The sequence below is a fragment of the Amblyomma mixtum genome, chromosome 10 (assembly GCF_055824585.1).
Source record: "Amblyomma mixtum isolate Tamu chromosome 10, ASM5582458v1, whole genome shotgun sequence".
In the NCBI taxonomy this organism is placed as follows: domain Eukaryota; kingdom Metazoa; phylum Arthropoda; class Arachnida; order Ixodida; family Ixodidae; genus Amblyomma; species Amblyomma mixtum.
The window spans coordinates 146,742,068-146,761,274 of record NC_143021.1 but is presented as its reverse complement, the minus strand read 5'-3'; the positions used below and the strand labels follow the sequence as shown (position 1 = coordinate 146,761,274).

General features: G+C 45.8%; 1 protein-coding gene across 1 annotated transcript; it reads left to right on the top strand.

Moving 5' to 3' along the window:
• Positions 1-1,868: 1,868 nt before the first annotated feature.
• Positions 1,869-7,422, top strand: LOC149327236 (sulfotransferase 2A8-like). The gene is made up of 3 exons (XM_089562838.1): positions 1,869-1,969; positions 5,314-5,458; positions 6,457-7,422. Exons 2-3 carry the CDS (start codon positions 5,333-5,335, stop codon positions 7,297-7,299), a joined length of 969 nt encoding a protein of 322 aa, XP_089418964.1. The 5' UTR covers positions 1,869-1,969; positions 5,314-5,332; the 3' UTR covers positions 7,300-7,422.
• The last annotated feature ends 11,785 nt before the right edge of the window (positions 7,423-19,207 follow it).

Sequence of the window (19,207 nt, the reverse complement as noted above, 5' to 3'; positions counted from 1 at the left end):
AGTACCTGAACAGAGTGTTGTTGCTCGAACGAGACCCTCTATCGCTTGCGGCTGGCACCTTGGCGATGCGCCGAGACGCGAGGTGCTTTTAAGATACCTGCCCGTCGGCGTGTTCTCGAACAGCGCAAGGACGCTTTTATGCCGGGTGCTCTGCTCTTATGCCAGTGTTCTGTGCGTCGCTTTCAATTACAGTAGTCGGGCTCGGATCCCAGCTTAGTTCTATGAGGGCAAACTACCGCAATTTGCACCAAAGGCGTTCTGCAAATATTAAACATTTTAGACAGTACTGGTATAAATAGCTTTGCAATGCCTCTAAATTATGCCTTCCTAATTAGCTGTGTAAAATTTCTTGCGCATCTATTCCTCTCTGTCTCTCTCTTCATACGTCTTTTGTTTTGTGGTTTTGTGTTGCTAGGCGATGTTGCTGATGATGATTAATTTTTGTGTCGCATGGGCAGCTATAGACAAATGCCCTCATGGCACGAGGTGTTTCTCGTCTACACAAGGTGCGGTCAAAGACTGATTTTCTAAGCATTTCACCCCAGTGAGGCTGGGCACTAGGCCAGGGGAATCTTGTATTTATTGTATCTACCGTGTGCACCTGGCGGCATTGTCGATGGAGCCCGCACTTCTCGTATGCAAGGCCGATGCTGTAACCACTAGTCCTGGGCGTTTTTCAGGCGGAACCATAGCGTAGACAGCTGCATGGAGCGCACTTGGCTTTCCTATTTCTGGAAGTACGAATTCGCCTAGCCCCGTCACTTGTGCATCTCTCTTCTTGTAAGCGCGAGTGCTTATCGCCAGAAAGAATGGCAGCGCGTTGAAGCACCCTAAATATTTGGGGTGATCTATTATCGGACGCTTTCGCTGAAAGTGTGCTGAGCGCAGCACTGGGTGACTACGCTGCGTGAGTGCAGCTGTACATGATCTCCCAAAGCCAGCCACGTCATGCTGAGCTATCTTGTTAGCTAAGGGAATTTCGTCATGCCTTACGACCAGCGAACGAGGTGACCCGGCTGGTGCTGATGGACACTTCCCGTTCAAGCTGGCAGTTCCGAGATGACCGAGATATCAGAACTTCTATTTAACACTGCCCGGGAGCACCGCACAAAGTAGCTAAGAACCGGACATCGCGTTTAAATGTTTCTTGTGCCCGTGTGCTGTGCGCTATAAACGCACTTTAATTATTACCCGCTGATCAAAACTAGTCAAAACCCTCTGCTAGGCTTCCCTCATAGCCCACGCACAGCTATGGGTTTTATACCTATCGCATCATACCAAGGGATGTTTTGTACGCCTAAGGTGCAATACATCAACTTCGTTTTACCTTTGGTGCTACGTTATGCTAGAAAATTGTTAAGCACCCTAGGAGGCCGCAACTCTAAAAGCTGGCGAAAAAATAAAAAAACGACTGAGGAGTTTCCGTAGCAGGTACATAAATTTTGTAAGTCCGACAAGACGCGTGTTTTCCGTGGTTTTCATCTGAAATGATGGCCTGTCAAGAACGGAGGCGCTCCGGAAGTACATAGTGCAGTGAACGAGCGACCGTTGGAGCGAAGGTGGAACGCATTGTGCCAGTACAACCGTACCTGCGTCTCCAAACACTCGCGAAGCGGAAGGTTACACTGCACGAGATAACAGAAAAAGTATAACTGTGGCCCACTTGAACATATCGCGTCCACGTACGGTCGTCATACATTTTCTGCAGCAGGCTCGTCCCAGCTCTTTTATTCTTTGTTAAACGTAGCTGATAAGAGCAAGAGCCAAACTTAGCTTCGGGTTCCCGCTGTGTACCGCGATCGACCTGCCCCCGCCGACAACATACCGGAAGCTATCGCAGGTCGTTATTCTTCACGTGAAAGAGCCAAGGCATATAAAGGGCCCCTCCTAAGGGTTTCTCGTCGGCTTCCCACCGCATCCACTGAACGGACTTCCAAAGAACTGAACAGTCGACAAAACATCTCCCTAGGTGAGTTTGGTTCCGCAGAAAATGCGACACAAAATCTTCAGATTTTTTTTTTCTGTTCCTGTCTTGCATAAATTTTCCAAATGAAAAGCATTGCCTGTAAACTGGCGTTTAAGCAAAGTCTGACGTCGTCTTTGATGCAGTGGTGAGTGAAGAACGACGATGGCTTTATTTATCACATGCGAAGTGTCGCGTAGAGCTTTCTTTTTTAACACCGGTCAAAGAGTTGTATTTGTAGTTTTCTATCAAATGCGAGGAACTGTTGGCATGAGGTTTAAAATATACTTCTTTTGTTTCGTGCTTCGGCTGCAGGCCATCGAATCGTGAAAAGCGTTCCTGCTGACAGGCAACACTTCCATGACTTTTGTGGCGTGATACCTTGTCACGGTCCCAATAGGCTATTTTGTTTTTGTATCGGATAAGCCAAGCTTTATGCGTTAACAGCATACACCAGTGTTTTCTTTTTATTAGTACTTGGTCGCGATATTGAAAGCTACTGTAAGAGAAGGCTCGTTTGCATGGAGCGGAGGTGTTTTCGACAGTGTCAAAAGTAGGTCTATATATTTCGTTTAGTGCATCAACGAAGCCAGCCTTTTCAATAGAAATATTTCAGACCTCAAAGACGTGGCCTAGCGTGCTTATGGCACTCCAGCAGATATATCCGCCAATGCTGGAACAGCACCGTCACATGTGTGACAAGAATCCGTAACGGTCGTTTTCATTTGGCGTCTAGAGGCGTCTAGTGACTTCTCGAAGAATTTTTATTCCGCCTAACGCGAAGTATCTACGCCAAATGTCCCGCTTATCTGTCATTGGTTTGACGGAATGCCGTTTGGTCACGTAGCAGCATTGTGGAATGAATGTTCGGTCATTCACAGTGCCGAAATCCTTTTTTGGTATTAGAGAACCCGTGCGGGTTCCTTCTTTACAATGAAAAACTGGTCGAGGAAGATGCAGCTATGTAGCTTCAACAAATGGGCGCAGTGAGTTGATTTAAGTCGGGTGAAGATTTCTTTTTGTTTTGTTGCATGCATTCGGTGTCGTCTGTGTTCACGGGGATTCCAGGTGCAGCCGCGCTGATAGTTTTCTTTATGAAGCAACGAAATCCAACGCCATTCCCAACCAACATCATGCCCGACCTTCAGCGTGTGTTCTTGCACAGCACTTGAGTCTGTTCGACTCTTCCCGGCATCCTTGCAGAGCTATTTTAGCCGTTTCAGTAGATTTCGCGCCTCCACGATGCACGATGCACACAGTCACAATGGCCGCAAGGTGCGTTAGCGATACGTGGGAGCTTCGAACCAGCCAGACCGTTTTTTACATTGTGAAGATCCCCCCCCCCCCCCCCGCAATGCACTAGTTGGTACATGGGCAATTTGCACCTCCTGCTTTTTCAATAGAGAGAGAGAGAGAGAGAGAGAGACTATTTAATGAAATACAGAGAATTTAGCCGGCGTTTAAAAATCGCTGGCATGCTACTCTGCGTAGGGAGGGGAATTTGGGAGATAAAGACAGAAGGAGAGCAGCGTGGAAGAGGTAAAAGAAAAAAAAACGAAGATAAAATGCGGCCATATAATGGGTACTAAGGATGTAATGGCGAGTATTGATGTAACCTATGGAATGATGGAGTGCATAGTCCGACAAATGGGCTGACGAAATACCCGTACCCCGGCTTCGCTTTCACCTGGGATGCGGGAAGCCTTCACGTGTTTGGTCGAGATCCCTAGCTTATCTGCTTTAATTAACATGTAAGGGCAAATAAAAAATTTAAATTCTGAGGCCTGCAGCGTTGCTTCGACCACAATCTAGGGCTTATCACAGATAGTCCTAGCTGTGCTGCCTTAGTGGACCTCAGTTAAGTCTCTTGGCGACAGTTTGCCACATCACCGCCTTCACTCGCTTCTGTTTTTAATGCAGTTGCATAGGACCTAACTTGGTGCGATTTTGTGTCTGTTTTGATCAAATGTCGCGGATTGGTCGAAAGGGCGATGACGAAAGAAGGGTAGATCACCTTGTGAGGTCCTCCAATGGGTCCAATTGTGACGTCCTCCAATAGGTTGTGCTTGATAGCACAACCGTCGTGTAGAGTACCTGTTCGCTGAGCTGTGGCCTATTCTCTGAGGTTTAGCCCGTATTTACCTCGAAGTGTTGAGGTAGTTTTCTGCAGCAGTAGCTTTCAGCACAGCCCTCAAAACATTGCCGCGGTGCGCGTTTACATTTGAATGGAAACTGGTATTGAGTAAATTGAAGGCGCAGCAAATGTGTCACGCCAACCACGCTATTGAGGGAAGGGAGGAAGGATGCAGTGAAAGAAGAAAGCGAGAAAGTGGTGCTGTATTGGAGGGCTAGAGAAAAAGTTGTACCAGCCAAAGATTTTTAATTGCACTGATATGGCACAGCGCAAGGTGCGCCCTTTGACGGTGATTGACTGATGGACTTAAAACCATATCGGTATTAAAGGGAGTAAATGGGTTAGGTTCTCCCGCATACCGGCAGTTTAATGTCGTGAGGTTCCATTTTACAGGCGAAAAGAAACGCCAAACCCCCCGATAAACACTTTTTCGTCCGTGTAACTTGTTTTTGATGTCACAAATTCCTCTTTCATCTGACGGCTCCCGGCTCATGCTTCGGTTCGGTGAACTTGACATTGAGGTGTGCTCGTACGAAGTCTACCAAGGGCACAGCTGGAGCCTACTGCGTGAACCCGTCTGGCAGATTTTGATAGGTTCCGCTCGTACAAATCATGCCAACGTAAATCTGCCAAAGACACCGCAGAAAGGCCTGTTCGGGTGAACCCGTCAAGTAGGCCACGATTTGTCGGCGATTATGTTGATTTGTCGTTCGAGAGTGAAAATTTTCTGCGCTGGGGATGTGCCTATAGGTGCATCAAAAGCAACAAACTAAAACTTACATCATCATATACTGAAATTAATAAGAATTAGAGATATTTCGCGTGCGTAACTATAGAGACATATAAAATAGGATGAGATGATGATGAAGCTATTTTCACTTTCAGTCGACGTTGCTGACATTTTTCAGTTCTGTGCAGTTCTGGTACTGTATCTCGAGAATATCAACTGAATATGCGAAGCTGTGTAAATGTGTGTACTATTTCTTAGCACCAGTTTTCTAAAAAAACTAGGGTCCACAAGTTTGAAAATTTTAGGCTATGCGAAATTTCACCGGAGTAGGAATATCGTGGATGGTACAGACTGAAAAAATATGTAGTTTGGGACTGTACCTGAACGCTTCTAGTGAATAGCTTCATGAAGGCACCATAATGCGAATAGTTGCAGTCAAGTGTTGTGCAACCATGCTGAATGTCTGCACGCAATTATTTATTGTAGGTAACGACCTAGCAGTGGAATGGGTGCAGACGACCGCAAAGGTCGCTTCAAGGTGATCGATGGCATCCCATACGACATTCTTGTGGACGAAGAGCTTTTTCACAAGGCTGCCGAACTTAAGCTTCAAGAAGGTGATGTGGTTCAGGTAACAGCAAGATTTTTCTTTATTTCAGCGCAGAAACGGTAACGTTTACGTAGTTGTTAATAGGGCATCGAAAGATTGGCTGTAATGGGAGCTTCTGTTAGAGATTATTCGAGAGAAATTTTGTGCTCTTTCAAGTAACTCGCAAAAATACTGCCTGAGAAAGGATGGCCGGTGATTGAAGTGAGCTACATATAATCTGTAATCTACGAGAGAGCAGCACCATTTTCCCATGAATATCTCCTCCACAAGGGCGCGAAAAAAGACAGTGCTAAAAATAGAGAGAAGACAAGGCACTCTGCTGACGACTGGTGACATTCCTTCGTCCTCATAGTTCAGGGCGCGACTAGTTTGAAGGTGTATCAGCCGATCTAACGGCAATAAATTATTAGGAGATAGTGTACAGATTAAGTCAAATTTTGAGACACTCTGGCATAGATTGTATGTACCTGTCATAATATTCATTTCTTTAACGTCCTCCTAATACGTTTATTTCAAAATCGTTGGCATAGGCATCATAAAAATAGACCTTAATATAATTTAGACTGGTATACAAGGGCTGGATTATTTTTTTAGGAAATAAACAGACCTCTATACAATGTCACTGTACGTGCAACGTTTTAATCAATAGGTGTGCAGCCATCTCCTTAATATAATTTACACTGGTATACAAGGGCTGGATTATAGACAGACTTCTAAACAAAATTTCAATATATGTGCAACGTTTTAATCGATAACCATGTACCAATCTCATCTTTGAAGTGCATATCAGTATTCTCGCCAACGTAAATAGCTGTTTTAAGCAAGCATGTTTCCTAGGTGTAGATGATCTTTTTTATGAAGGGAAATTTCCCTCTAACATGCGGGGAACGCGAAAAAAAGCGTACATAGTAATAATTCTCAAATTTTATGACCTCAATATATAGACGGAAGCGTTTTTGATAAAAAAAACGAAATCCCTGTACATGTACTTTAACTAACGGGATGGTTTTGCTTTGCAGGTCGCATTTCCGAAATGCGGTACCCACTGGGTGCAGCAGATCATTCAGCTCATCCTTCACAAAGGGGAAGGCCCACGTGACTTTGAGGAGTTCGTGACGCGAGCTCCTTTCATCGAATACCAAGGCGAAGAAGCGCTGGAAGGCATGGAGCCGCCGAGAACAATGCGCACGCACCTCCACCTGCGCCGTATTCCGTTCGACAAGATGGCCAAGTACGTGTACATCGCTCGTAACCCGTGGGACGTCGCCGTCTCCTTCTACCACTTCATGACGGAGATGCCCGACTGGCACCTGCGAAGGGCCCCGTTCGACGAGATCCTCGACTTCTTTCTCAAGGGCCAAGGCGGATTTGGCGACTTCTTCAAGCACGTCAAGGCTGGCTACGCTCTGAAGGACGAGCCAAATGTTTTTTTCATCACCTACGAAGAGCTAACGCAAGACACGAAAGGCACGATACTTAAGTTGGCTCGGTTTCTTGGCGAAGAGTACGCGAGCCAGCTGGAAGACGACGAAGATCTGCTTCAGACGGTCCTGGATAGGAGCAGCGCGCAGCACATGAAGGCCGTGGTGAAGACCAGTCATCAAGATCTGGCCTGTCTATTTGTCAAGGATCCCAAAGTGCTCGAAAAGATGGCCAAAATGGCGACGGAAGAAACTCGGGCAAAATCCAAGGCAGAGCTGAACTTTGTGCGGGTAGGCAAGGTTGGTGGATGGCGCGAAGCTCTTACCAAAGAGCAGCTAGCCAAGATTGAAGATGCGATAGAGGAAGCCTCGAAAGATTCTGATTTCATGAGCCTCTGGACGAAAGAGTGGCAAGACGCGAAGGAGAAACTGAATGCGTAAAAAAAGGTTTTTTTGTGTGGTGGTTTCTTTTCGACTGCAAGCATTTATGGTAATAAATGATAGCTAAAACCTATGCTGTGAAACAAACCTGCATGAAATATTGCCTATTGTATAAAACTGAGAAATGACAAAAAGACACTGTGTTAAAAATACACGAGCCGAAATTACGAATCTCGGCTCCAGAATTCTCCGTTTATTGACTAAGTACGTGAGCACTGTTTTACCTCTCTGTTCTTGCGTTGTCTGCTACTGAAGCCCTGAGTTCTGAAGTGATAAAGATTAATGTAGTCACATAGTTTTTGTATTTTTTCTTTTATGTTTTAGTGCGAAAGTTCTTTTAAGGAATCACCCACGCCTGTGTTTCACTGGCTAGACTGTAGGATCAACATTTACAGTAGAAGCCGAGGCCGATGCCCGTGTTAGCTTGCAATATGTTACGAAGGCAAATGTAAAGTACAAAAACATGTGCTCTTCGTTTCGAGTCGCTCAGCCGGAAATGTTTGGATCTGCTGAAAACAGAAATTGCCCGCCGTGTAAATAATCGTTTCTGATGGAGCTCGTCAAAGCTTCGGAGCAGATAAGCACCCTTGAATCTTGGGCAGTCAAATATCATAAACACGGACGGCACAGTCACATATTGCAGCATCCCATCCTGGTAAAAGTTTGCTGTAACGAGGAATTATTGCTTATTATATTTTGCTACAGTCTCGTTTGAAATCAACGCATAGTGAAAACGGGGCTTTAGCTTTCCTCCGCTAATTCGAAAAAAAAAAAATCACTGAGCGGCTAACACGGTGTATCAGACGATTTTGTCGGCTTATTTCGAGGTAGTTTATATGTCTCATTTTCTTTTGAATTACTTTTTCTTCTTAGGGGAAGTAAGCGTGACGGCCATATGCTCTCACTCACAACGTCGCTGAGTTTGGACCATTCAGCGTGGTACGTTGCAGTCGCTCGTTGTAGCGATGTCACTGCATCAGAAGCCATCAGAGTGCCGCATATCGCTGCATGTTGGCCAATCAACAAGTGACCTACTGCGTTGCAGGTGCTGCGTTGCTACTTAGCTGCATTCGGAGTGCATGTGCGCATAGTCTGTGCGCATAATTTCGCTGTTGATGACATGACCAATGCATTACATTCTAAACGAGAATTAGATTCTATGGAAGTAATGTGTCCTCAAGTGAGCTTGTTTTTAATGGAATGGTGTGCTGCCCAAGTCCTGGGATAAATTTCGACCACCGAAATATACAGAATGCCTACTCTTGGCAACGGAAGCACATTCCGACCGCAAGTCTAGTGCCGTTAGCAATAGCGGGAGCTTTTTCAACGCAACAGAAGTGGTCTGGAGGTTAGCAGATAAAGGTGAGACAAACACAGGTTCAAATCTTCATGGCACCTAGAAGGTTGCATGTTTTGTACAGGAAACTTATTTCCGCTATCAACCGTAAGTATTCCATAATTTTTGAGATAAGGGAGTAATTACTCATTGGCATCCACCCGAGCGCAGCCATACGGCTACAAAGGAAAGCTATACAGCTTTCTCAGAAACTTTCTCAGCTTTCGAACGCCGGACCAGTACGAATTTTTTTCTAACTGCGAAGTTTCTGAGAAAGCTGTATAGCTTTCCTTTGTAGCCGTATGGCTGCGCTCGGGTGGACGTCAATCAGTAATTTCTGCCTTATCACAAATCTACTCCAGCTTAGGGGATTCCCCTAAACATTTGGTTATTCCATTATTTTAGTATGGAAATCTACTCCTGGGGTAGGGAAGAGTACTCTGCCCCTGAGAGGAAGTACGTTAGAGGAAAACTAAACTCCCTTTTACTTCCACATGGGCAAATGCGTGTTAAGAGTATTTGCGGACGTGTTCGCGATTCCTGCGGGGGTTCTTCCATGGAGGGATGAAGGGGGAGGAGCAGTATGGGCTACCACGAACATCGGCAGCTGCTCTGGTTCACTCCCACCCAAATGCGTCGATGCGCGCATAATGAACGCCTCGGCTACTACTTTGCGAGCTTTGCATGGGTTTTGATAGATAGATATAGGTGAGGTGAAATCGTTCGTGATGGGTTATGTTGCGTGGAGTTGATACGCGGCGACATAAAGCCACTCTATGCATGGAGTCTCTATAACCAATTTCGCTGCGCCGCCGCGGTGGCTCAGCGGTTACGGTGCTCGCCTGCTGTCCCGAAAGACGCGGGTTCGATCCCGGCCGCGACGGCTAGAATTTCTTTGGAGGAGAAATTCTTGAGGCCCGTGTACTGTGCGATGTCAGTGCACGTTAAAGAACCCCAGGTGGTCCAAATTTCCGGAGCCCTCCACTACGGCGTCTCTCATAGCCTTAGTCGCTTTGGGACGTTAAACCCCATAAACCAAACCTAAACCAAACCAATTTCGCTGCAAAAGTCCACCTGCGAAAACACGATGATGACCACCTGGGGGTCATCCAAAAGAAAGCCATCCAGCGAACTCTCGACCTCCGGGTCGCCACGTCCAACTACAGAATTCTGGCCTTGGGCGTGGTGAACACCTTCCGGGAGCTTCTAGAAGCCCACTTATACTCCGTTTCATACATAGCAGGCAACGCTGCCAAAGCTAGCGCGCCTGTTCGCGCAGGCTAAGTCCGCGCGCAAAAAGTAGTTCGCCCTACAACCAAAGCGAAGACGAGCATATTTCGTGGCGATAAATCCTAAGTGCCGTGTCTTGCACCTCCTGGACTTCGTTTTACCTCCTGCCACATTTTCGTCCTGCGACTCGTCGAGATTTCGAGAAACAAAACGTACAAATTGCGGTATCATACGCGGTTGGTAGGGCGAATCTCTTCTACTCAATCCGCGCCCAAAAAGTAGTTCACACTCCATGAAAATTGTGGCCAGAGAGCCCGAACACTGATCGCCTCACAGCTTCGACCGTCATTTTCAATGCTACTACACCGTTTTATACCGCTCTTTGTATTCGTGCAAACAATGACCTGAGTTTGGAGCAGAAGGAACGATACGTGACGGAGCAATATAGTTTCGCGGACGCACTACTTCAGCGACCTCTACAGTGTTGCCTGCTATGTATGAAACGGAGTATAGTCATCTGCAGCTGCACGCCTTTTGGTGCCTGTTATAGAGCGAAAGTTCTTTTGCAACTTTTCTCCCAAGGGCAATCTTTATGCGCGCTTGGCGTTGATGCCCCGGAACGCAGGCAAACCACGTGACTGAACGAAAACATCTTCGACGGAGGTCCGTCTGGTTGGGTTTTTGATAGATGAGAGAAAAAACTGACGCCAACCAATATTTTAACCAAAGTTAAAATATTGGTTGGCGTCAGTTTTTTCTCTCAACCATGTGATTCGCCAAGCAGAGGCGCACCTGTGCACGCTCGCCGGCTCCGCAGCTGTGATACCACGTGAATAGGAGAAGGCGGGCTGTGAGAGACGCAGCTGCGCGTGCTAGCGGGCTTCGCCGTTGTGATACCACATGAGTAGGAGAGGTTGTAACAAGTGCTACGTCGGCAGTTTCTTCTTGAGCGACGGCATGGATGAGCCGCGCACCGGGCCAAGTGTGTCAACTCTAAAGGCTCATCACAATGGACACATCCTAGGCGCACGAACGCAGCGCCTGTGCGCCCAACGCCGCGCCGCGAGAAGCGTCGGAAAACATACGCAACTCGCTGGCCTGTTGCCTCCTGTCGCTGGTACTCGCGCTCAGCTCCGCTCAGCGAAAAAAACGGCGCGAAGGGCCGTACCGGATGCCGAAATAACTGAGTTCTCTGGTTGGTTACACCGACCGCAAACCAGCAAGCCACTTCTGGCGTCGGCGCGAGCGCGGCGCGGATACCTGATATGGGCAGATATTTGCCAAGCGCCAGCTCGCGTTTGCGCCTGTGCGCATGCGCAGACCGGCTCAGGTGTACGCTGGTACGCGTAGGCGCTGCGCTGGTGTGCCTCGGATGGGCTCATGGAGAGGCGTCGCAGTCAAACCGCACCCGGTCATCCAGTCGATATAGAAGGCGTGCTGCAGAGGACGCAAGCTTAACCGAGGAGCAACGAGAAGCTAGACTTCCGAAGCAACGAAAGTATGACTAGGAGAGAAAGGCCAAAAGCTTTCGTTCTGTATCACTAGGATTAGAAGCGTTAAACCTCACCAAGTTTTTTTTTTGGCTAACACATGAAGTAAATTCGAAGACCGACAGTCTTCGAGGCAACCTTGGGTAACCATCAAGTAGAAGATGTTAGAGGTCAGCTTTCTCAATTCTGAATACGCAGGGAAGAGTTCGGTATCCCAGATTTCACTGCAGGTCAAAAAGCAGAAACAAGAAACGCAGCTGACTAAGCCGGCAACCTGGCAGTCGGTTTTGTAACGTAGCTAGGTAAAATGTGTAGGTAAGATAATATTTTATTTAAGTATATATTTTGAAGCAGCTTCTTGCAAAAGGTTAATTCACGCCCGTATTTTGCAAAATATCAGGCATAAGAAAACAAATGCAGTATAAAAGGGACTTGCTGTAACTTCCTATCGACATTTTATTTTGGGAAATCATGCGTACAAACTCATAGCCCATAAAAGGGAGAACTAAAAACAAAGTGTCCAAACTGAACACTGCAGGCCAAACTTGATATGTTTAGCGTTTACTCTATGAGGACCACAATGATTTGGAAAAGACGCGCGTGTTTTTTTACTGAATTGGGCACCTAGAGGGAAATTCGGAGTTGTACAGCTGCTTGTGCTGAGTGTATTAATTTACTATAGCCATTGTCTAACAACCGCACACACTCCAACAACCAAGCGAATTCTCTTCCTGTTTGGTACTGAATGATACTTTGTGTTCCAAAGCTCATTCAATGATGCGTCGGCACGTTTTACCGGTGCAGATTTGCACGAATGAAAACATGCCGCATATCTACACTAAGTAAAAACGAATCAGTGATCTTGAAACATTTTGATGACCTCCCCCTCCATAGGCGGATGTTGTTGAATCATTGAAAACTAGGCTGCGTATTCTGCAAAACCTAATGTAGTGGCAGTAACATCTGCATGTATTTAGGCAGTGTGCCGTCCAAATATAACAGCCCATTATCCGACAAAGTAAAAGCAGTAGAATTTGCAGTATTCAATAGATCGCAGAATGAGTTCAAACGAAAAAGGCCTTTCACTTCGGCGCACAACATAGTGACGCATATGGATGCCGCTTGCAACATCTGTCTTCTTTATAATACGTTCGTGTACGTTGTCGTTACAGGGGTGTATCATTTAGTCACGACGGCATTAGTGTGATATTTTCTCATTCATGTACTTCTAATGCTTCTCCGTATTCCAATATTTGTGTAACAAACTTTCTCTAAGGTTAATGTCGTTGCCATCGGAGTCCTTTGGGGAATGGTTCAATGAGCTCCGATGGCAAGAGCCTTCCCGATTTATTCCAGAAAATTATGGGCCTTTCCCAACGTCGGAAGTGACTTCCCACAATAATATTGGGTAAAAATAAATATTTTGACACGTTACAGCCCTTTAAATTTTGCAGCAGTGGGAAAAAGTACGCCTCCTTAAGAGATTGCAAAATATTTGTCGCTTCTTTCGTTCGCTAGAAATTTCTCCTCAATATTACAGAAACATTATACTGTACTACTATTATGAGAAAGTAAAATACCAGATGAAAATTTCATAAATTTTTGCTTCCTTACTTCGGCCCTAAAATGTACGATTCTTAAATTTTTTCTTGAAACATACACAACATGTCTGAGCAATAAAACACCTACATCGGCTGTCTGGGACACGTAGCCCTTGGTAAAAACGCTTTAACTCGAACAAAACAGAAAATCTTGATTATAAAAAATTATCAAGGAGAAAAAAGTGCAGCTTGCCGCGTATTCAACGTTATAATGCTCACTCAGGTATTCAAGCAAAAATAGAAAGATCGGACCATTACGCTGCAGTTGCGCTGAGCGAATTTTATCTGTAAAGTTTTTGTTTTAAGCATGAAATGCTTTTAGCCCCCGTTGTCGGCAGTGTGGTGACGTCACGCCGAGACCGAGAGCCATCATCCGGGCACTGAAATCCACTCATCCGGGCACTGAAATCCACTCATCCGGGCACTGAAATCGAGTCATCCGGGCACTGAAATCGAGTCATCCGGGCACTGAAATCGAGTCATCCGGGCACTGAAATGGAGTCATCCGGGCACTGAAATCGAGTCATCCGGGCACTGAAATCGAGTCATCCGGGCACTGAATGAATTCCAGTCATCCGGGCTCTGAAACGAGAACATCCGGGCACCGTACGAGACTTAACGAGATTTAACGAGACTCTCTAAGCCCTCCTACGCGACCGGCATGCAAGCAACGGTTGGTCTCCAAACGAGTCACAAAAAATAACTGCTGCCAGTGCCTTCTCAATGTTTATCAAGATATCAGTCGCGCTGTGCGTTTGATAATGCACGGAATTATAATTTCCGATTTCTAATAACGCCTGCAAAAAGCACATAAATGCCACGTACACTTCGTTGTCGTACGAGATCTCTTAGGGGCTTCGCGCATCGAAGCAAAGCTGCGCAGGTGCACAGGGGCCCGGGGGAGAAGCGCTGCGTTCAAAGGGCAAGGCATCGCGCCGAACGGGTGGTGGCGTTCCTCCCTTGCTTTACGGTGCGGTTCGGGTGTCCACCGAGATGGCAGAGAATTACTGCGCCATTTCCTTTCCTCAAAAAACCAAATGGCAAGGCATCGCGCTGAACGGGTGGTGGCGTTCCTCCCTTCCTGTACGGTGCGGTTCGGGTGTCCACCGAGATGACATTAGGCCCGTAAACATTTCATGCTTACTCTACTCTCGGTTACGGGAGAGGCAGAGATTTATTTTATTACTGAAAAAAAGTATGAATTTGAATGCCGTCACTGACAGCTATTGTTGCAACGGGGCAGAGGCGGTGCTCAAAATCCAAAATATGGCTTCTACTGAAACGTTCAGGTGATCATGTGCCATTCTCTTATTGTAGCCGGCAGGAGCACTTCTATCTCGCGAGGTTTGCATGAGCAGTATCGCGCGCAGTGTCAAGTGACTCGAGCAACCGTCGCCGCGCACGTTGCTGAGCGTGTCATCAGTGCTCGGCTTTGCCGCTCTTTTTCCCTTCCACCTGTCGCCCGGAGCCAACTAGGGGCTCTCGAAGTGTGGCAACAGTAATTCGCCTAGCGGAACAGGCGCAATACAGCGAGTGGAGTTTCCCTTTCGGTCTTGTAGACGAAAATTGTGTTGATGATGATCACTGAAGGATGCTTGACGTCTTGCATATTCGATGATGCTCTCTCACGTTACTTGAGGACACTTTTGGAAAGGTCAACTTTTTATTACCGATTAATAAAACAAAGAAGGATACAAGCAAGGAGAAAACTTATTTACATTTCACTGACTAGTAGTTTTACGTGACAAAAGCAGCCCTCGGTCCCGCCGAAATAGTTCGTTTTAATGCCTTTGTCCCCGCCATCGGTGGAGACAGTATCCAAACAGGCAACACCACAACCGCTGTACAAATCAACGCTGTACAAATATGCTGTGCAAACGCTGTACAAATATGTACACTTTCCACCATGGAGATTTCAGAAGATTCTCCGTTCCTCCCGCGAGCTTCGCGAACATTCTCGCTTTCCCACGGTGCAGGCTATCTCAACCTCCGGTTGACCCAGGTTCGAGGAAAGTCACACCAAGGCCCATAACTTCAGTACCGTCGCTTACAAACTATCTTCATGCCTGCAGATATAGCGTGGCAATGTCCTGTTGACCGCGCCACAAGCTGTCTGCGCTCACCCATGTACACATGGGACAAAAGCCACGCGACGCGACGCGGATCCGCTTCGCCGCAAGATCGTGTATAACAGTATGCGACCTGACGCATATGTTTCCGAAGGGGTTTTCACCCTTCCCGCTTTTTCGGTATCTTCCGTCCCCCCCCCCCCCCCCTCTTATCCCGCTGGGTAGCGAGTGTGACTCACCCCGTCCTCTGCAGTTGTGCAGAGGAGAGAAGAAAAAAACGCCATGGGTATTCCTCTATCGCGAACCCGGTCGCGGCAAACAATACACAGCACCGCGAACTTCATTCAGTCCTTATCCAAAATGGAACATACAGCCCTGTTATGTGCTGAGGCGTGTTGTCCTAGTGATGACGTCAAACTGGATGATAACCAGCAAACAGATTGCATTTTTTTAGATTTCTCAAAAGCATTTGACAGAGTTGCACATGGCCGGCTGTTTACAAAATTATCTTCCCTTTCCCTTGATTCCCACACATTATCTTGGCTTCGAAACTTTCTCTCATTACGTCAGCAATTCACAGTTGTCAACGGCTCTTCCTCATCCCTATGTGACGTAACCTCAGGCGTACCACAGGAAGCGTACTTGGACCCTTACTTTTTTTAATCTACATTAACACCTTCCCACTAACATTTCATCCCGCTTACGCCTTTTTGCAGATGACTGTGTTGTTTACCGTAACATCACTTCCGAGACTGACCACCGGACCCTTCAAAATTATCTTGACACTATTGTTGATTAGTGCAAAACTGGCACATGATTCTTAACGCTAATAAATCTAAATCAATGACTTTTAGCCGCAAGCATGTTATTTCTAACTTCATATACTCTTAAAATAATACCTTCCTATCAATAGTTACGTCGTACAAATACCTTGGAATTCAGTTCACACCAAATCTTTTATGGTCTTCGCATATTTCTGCAGTCTGCAATAAGGCATCGAGGACATTAGGTTTCATACGCCGGAACCTTCGGAACTCACCTAGCTCCGTTCGAAAACTTGCATATTTTACATTTGTTCGCCCACAGCTTTAATTCATCTCGCCTATATGGTCTCCCCATCAAAAATATCTCATAGATATGCTCGAGTCCATTCAAAGCAGAGGTACCCGGTGCATTTTTAGCAATTATAGTTCCCTCGCAAGTGTATCCCAGCTTAAAAACCTTAATTACATACAGATGCTTGAAATATGTCGCTCCATTTCACTTCTTTGTTTGTTCCATAAATATGTTCACAGCCGTCCTTCGTTGTTACCTCTGGAATCACCTTTCCGCTCTTCACAACGCTTACACAATCAACCCAGCTTCAACCGGATATATGGGAAGACCCTCTCATTTAATTCCTCTGCATTACCTGGAGCAATAAAACTCTGGAATGGTCTTCCTGACAACATAATCTCTTTCATTGATCCTGGTGAGTTTAAAAAACATCTATGTATACATTTATTCCCCTAGTGATGTTCGAAATGTACGACAGTTTTAGTTGTTCTTAACGTTGTTTTCCCATTTACAACTTCTTCTATTGCCCCTGGTTGCCTTTCTTTCACAGTTTCGTGTTTCGATTTTTTTCTTTCTATTTTCCTGCCTGATGTTATTTTAACTCCGTTTTGTATCAATTTCGTGTTCATTTCATGTATTTGACTTGTACCGCGTTCTTGTACCGATATTATGGTTTTTTTCCTTCTGCATATTCCTATTTTCGATTTGCCCCCCCCCCCCCCCCCTCACCCAATGCTCTTCGGGGCCTGTGAGGTACTAATCAATAATAAAACAATAATGAAGTTTGCCCTATGGCGTACTTTAAGCCTTAGTGACATGCTGAAGTCACGCCAGTAACTATGAATGAGATAACACGTTCAACATAATGGGTCAATATGTTGTCTTCGAGAAAGTTTATTGGAAGCCTTTCTGTGTTTCTAACGAACTAATACGTTTAAAGTCTGCTTCCTAAAACAAAAAGTAGTCAACGGCTAAAGATATGCACGAAATTAGTGAAATGACTCGTTAATGAAACACCTCTAGAGGCATGCGAGCCAATATTCCCCAATGACCCAACTACGCAGCTTATGACAGACAACTTGCTGTCCCGTTTTATTTTATTTATTTTATTTTATTTTATTTTATTCAATACTGCCAGCCTCCATTTGGTGGCCAAGGCAGGAGTGGTACAAAGGTACATCGTACATCGCGACAAAACAAAGCAAGTAAAAATGCGAATAAAGAAGCAAAAGCTAACACACAGGGTTTTATAGAAAGACAAAGAGCAAGGTTAAATGCACTCGGTTACCCAAACATACATAAGAAAGCCAACAAAAGAGCATGAATGAATACACTGCGCTTAAAATGACGATATGACAGCAGATAAAAAAGACTTCTGATCTGTCAAACGGACCACGTCACACGGAAGCCCGTTCCATTCCAATATCGTTCTTGGAAAAAAAGAAAACTGATAAGCTTTCGTTCGGCACCGTGGCACCATGATTGTCAAATTGTGTTTATTGCGCGTTGGTCGTGAAGTGTTGTATGCCATGTAGGTCTCAAAATGAATGTTTGTTAAGTTATTAACAATGTTTGTTAAGTTAAGTTAACGACTGCTTTAGAGCAAACTCTCTTTATGCTCACGCTGCTCCACTTCTTCTTACGACGCCATATTTACTGCCGTAATGCGATTAAACCGACACGGCGTTAGTCAAGGCTAAGTCAATCATTTCTTGTTTTTATGGCTGGCCCATATTCGTTCTAGTGCCAGTGTAGACACCGCAGACTGTTCATAATAATTAAGTAATTGATGCAGCGCACTTGCTTAAGAAATTGCCTACCGAAAAATATAGTCCTCGCTTGAAGTTGTGTATGCCGAAAAACACGCCTAGATGACCAGATCTGCTACGCAAAATCGCAAACACGGTACGTAGTGTAGTCTGTAGTGTACCCAACCCCGCAGGACAAGACCGACAGTGTCAAGTTACGCTGTACTACAATTTTTACTTAATCACGAAAGACGCGGCTTGTTTCTACAGCACTCTGGGTCCACTTGAAATCCAGAGCTGAAAACGGCCGTGGAGTGTCTCTTAGGAACCGGGATGAGCATGCCATGCAGTGGAGTGGCTTCAAACGAGGGCTTTGAACTTCAGAAAATTTTTTGGTGTCTAAAATAAGGAAGAATCCGGCTAAAATACTTGGCAATAATTGCACTCATATGCGGTACGCACTGAGCCGCATTTTGTACATTTACTTAAACTTCATCATTATCTAATTTAGATCAGAATAAACAGCACATCGCATCTTTTGTGAAATCATAATTTTATCCCCAACATTTCTTCTGTATTTTTTTTCGAGTTTTCACGCTTCTGCTACACATTACATTGCACAGACAGCCAATGAAGCGTTTATATTGCTCACCAATGCCGCGTCAGTGATCAGTGGATGCCTGGCTCCTTTAAATTAAAGTTGCTGAAAAGAAGCGCGAACACCTCTTCCCAAGTGCTCAAGTGACGCTGGCACTTGAGAAGGTCAATACGAAGTGCTCATCGCGTGGGAACCGCACCAACACTAATAGCGCTCGGTCGCTTCGCTGCTGCTACAGCTCAGCGTGCCGAGTGTTTGTGGCCTACTTAAGGACACTTGGCAAGGACACCACGAACAAGTATTTCTACGCGCTACAGCTTCAAAGGAACTTGCAGCTGCCGTGGATGGTGGGCTGAACGGCATCGGTGGGCTGGCATCGGTGGGCTGAACGGCAGCACGGAGGTGTTATAGAAGTTTCGCGGCAACTAGCGCTGCCGAGAAAGGTCTTGGTCTTTTTGTGCGCACCTATTTTCGTCGAGAAGTCGGACGTCAGATCATGGCTTCTTTCCCAGGGGCAGACTAATGCAACTGAAAGCAAAAGGGTGCCTCTGTGCACCCTGTAAATGTGAAGGTATTTCATAAATAGTGTTTTCGTGGCGTCAATCATAATGATATTGCATGTCGTCTTGGTAACCAATGTTGCAAATATCCGTATGCGCGTCACCATTTTTATCCTCCTTACTGTATCTTTTACGGCCTTATCTCCCCAACCACCCTCACTAGTGTCCAGGGGAAAGCCATAAGTTGACCAGTCGCGTACGACGCAAGCACTACACTTCA

Coding starts and splice junctions, on each gene's coding strand:
- LOC149327236 (XM_089562838.1), top strand. CDS start 5,333: ATGGGTGCAGACGACCGCAAAGGTCGCTTCAAGGTGATCGATGGCATC. Junction 5,459..6,456: donor AAGAAGGTGATGTGGTTCAG/GTAACAGCAAGA, acceptor TTTGCTTTGCAG/GTCGCATTTCCGAAATGCGG.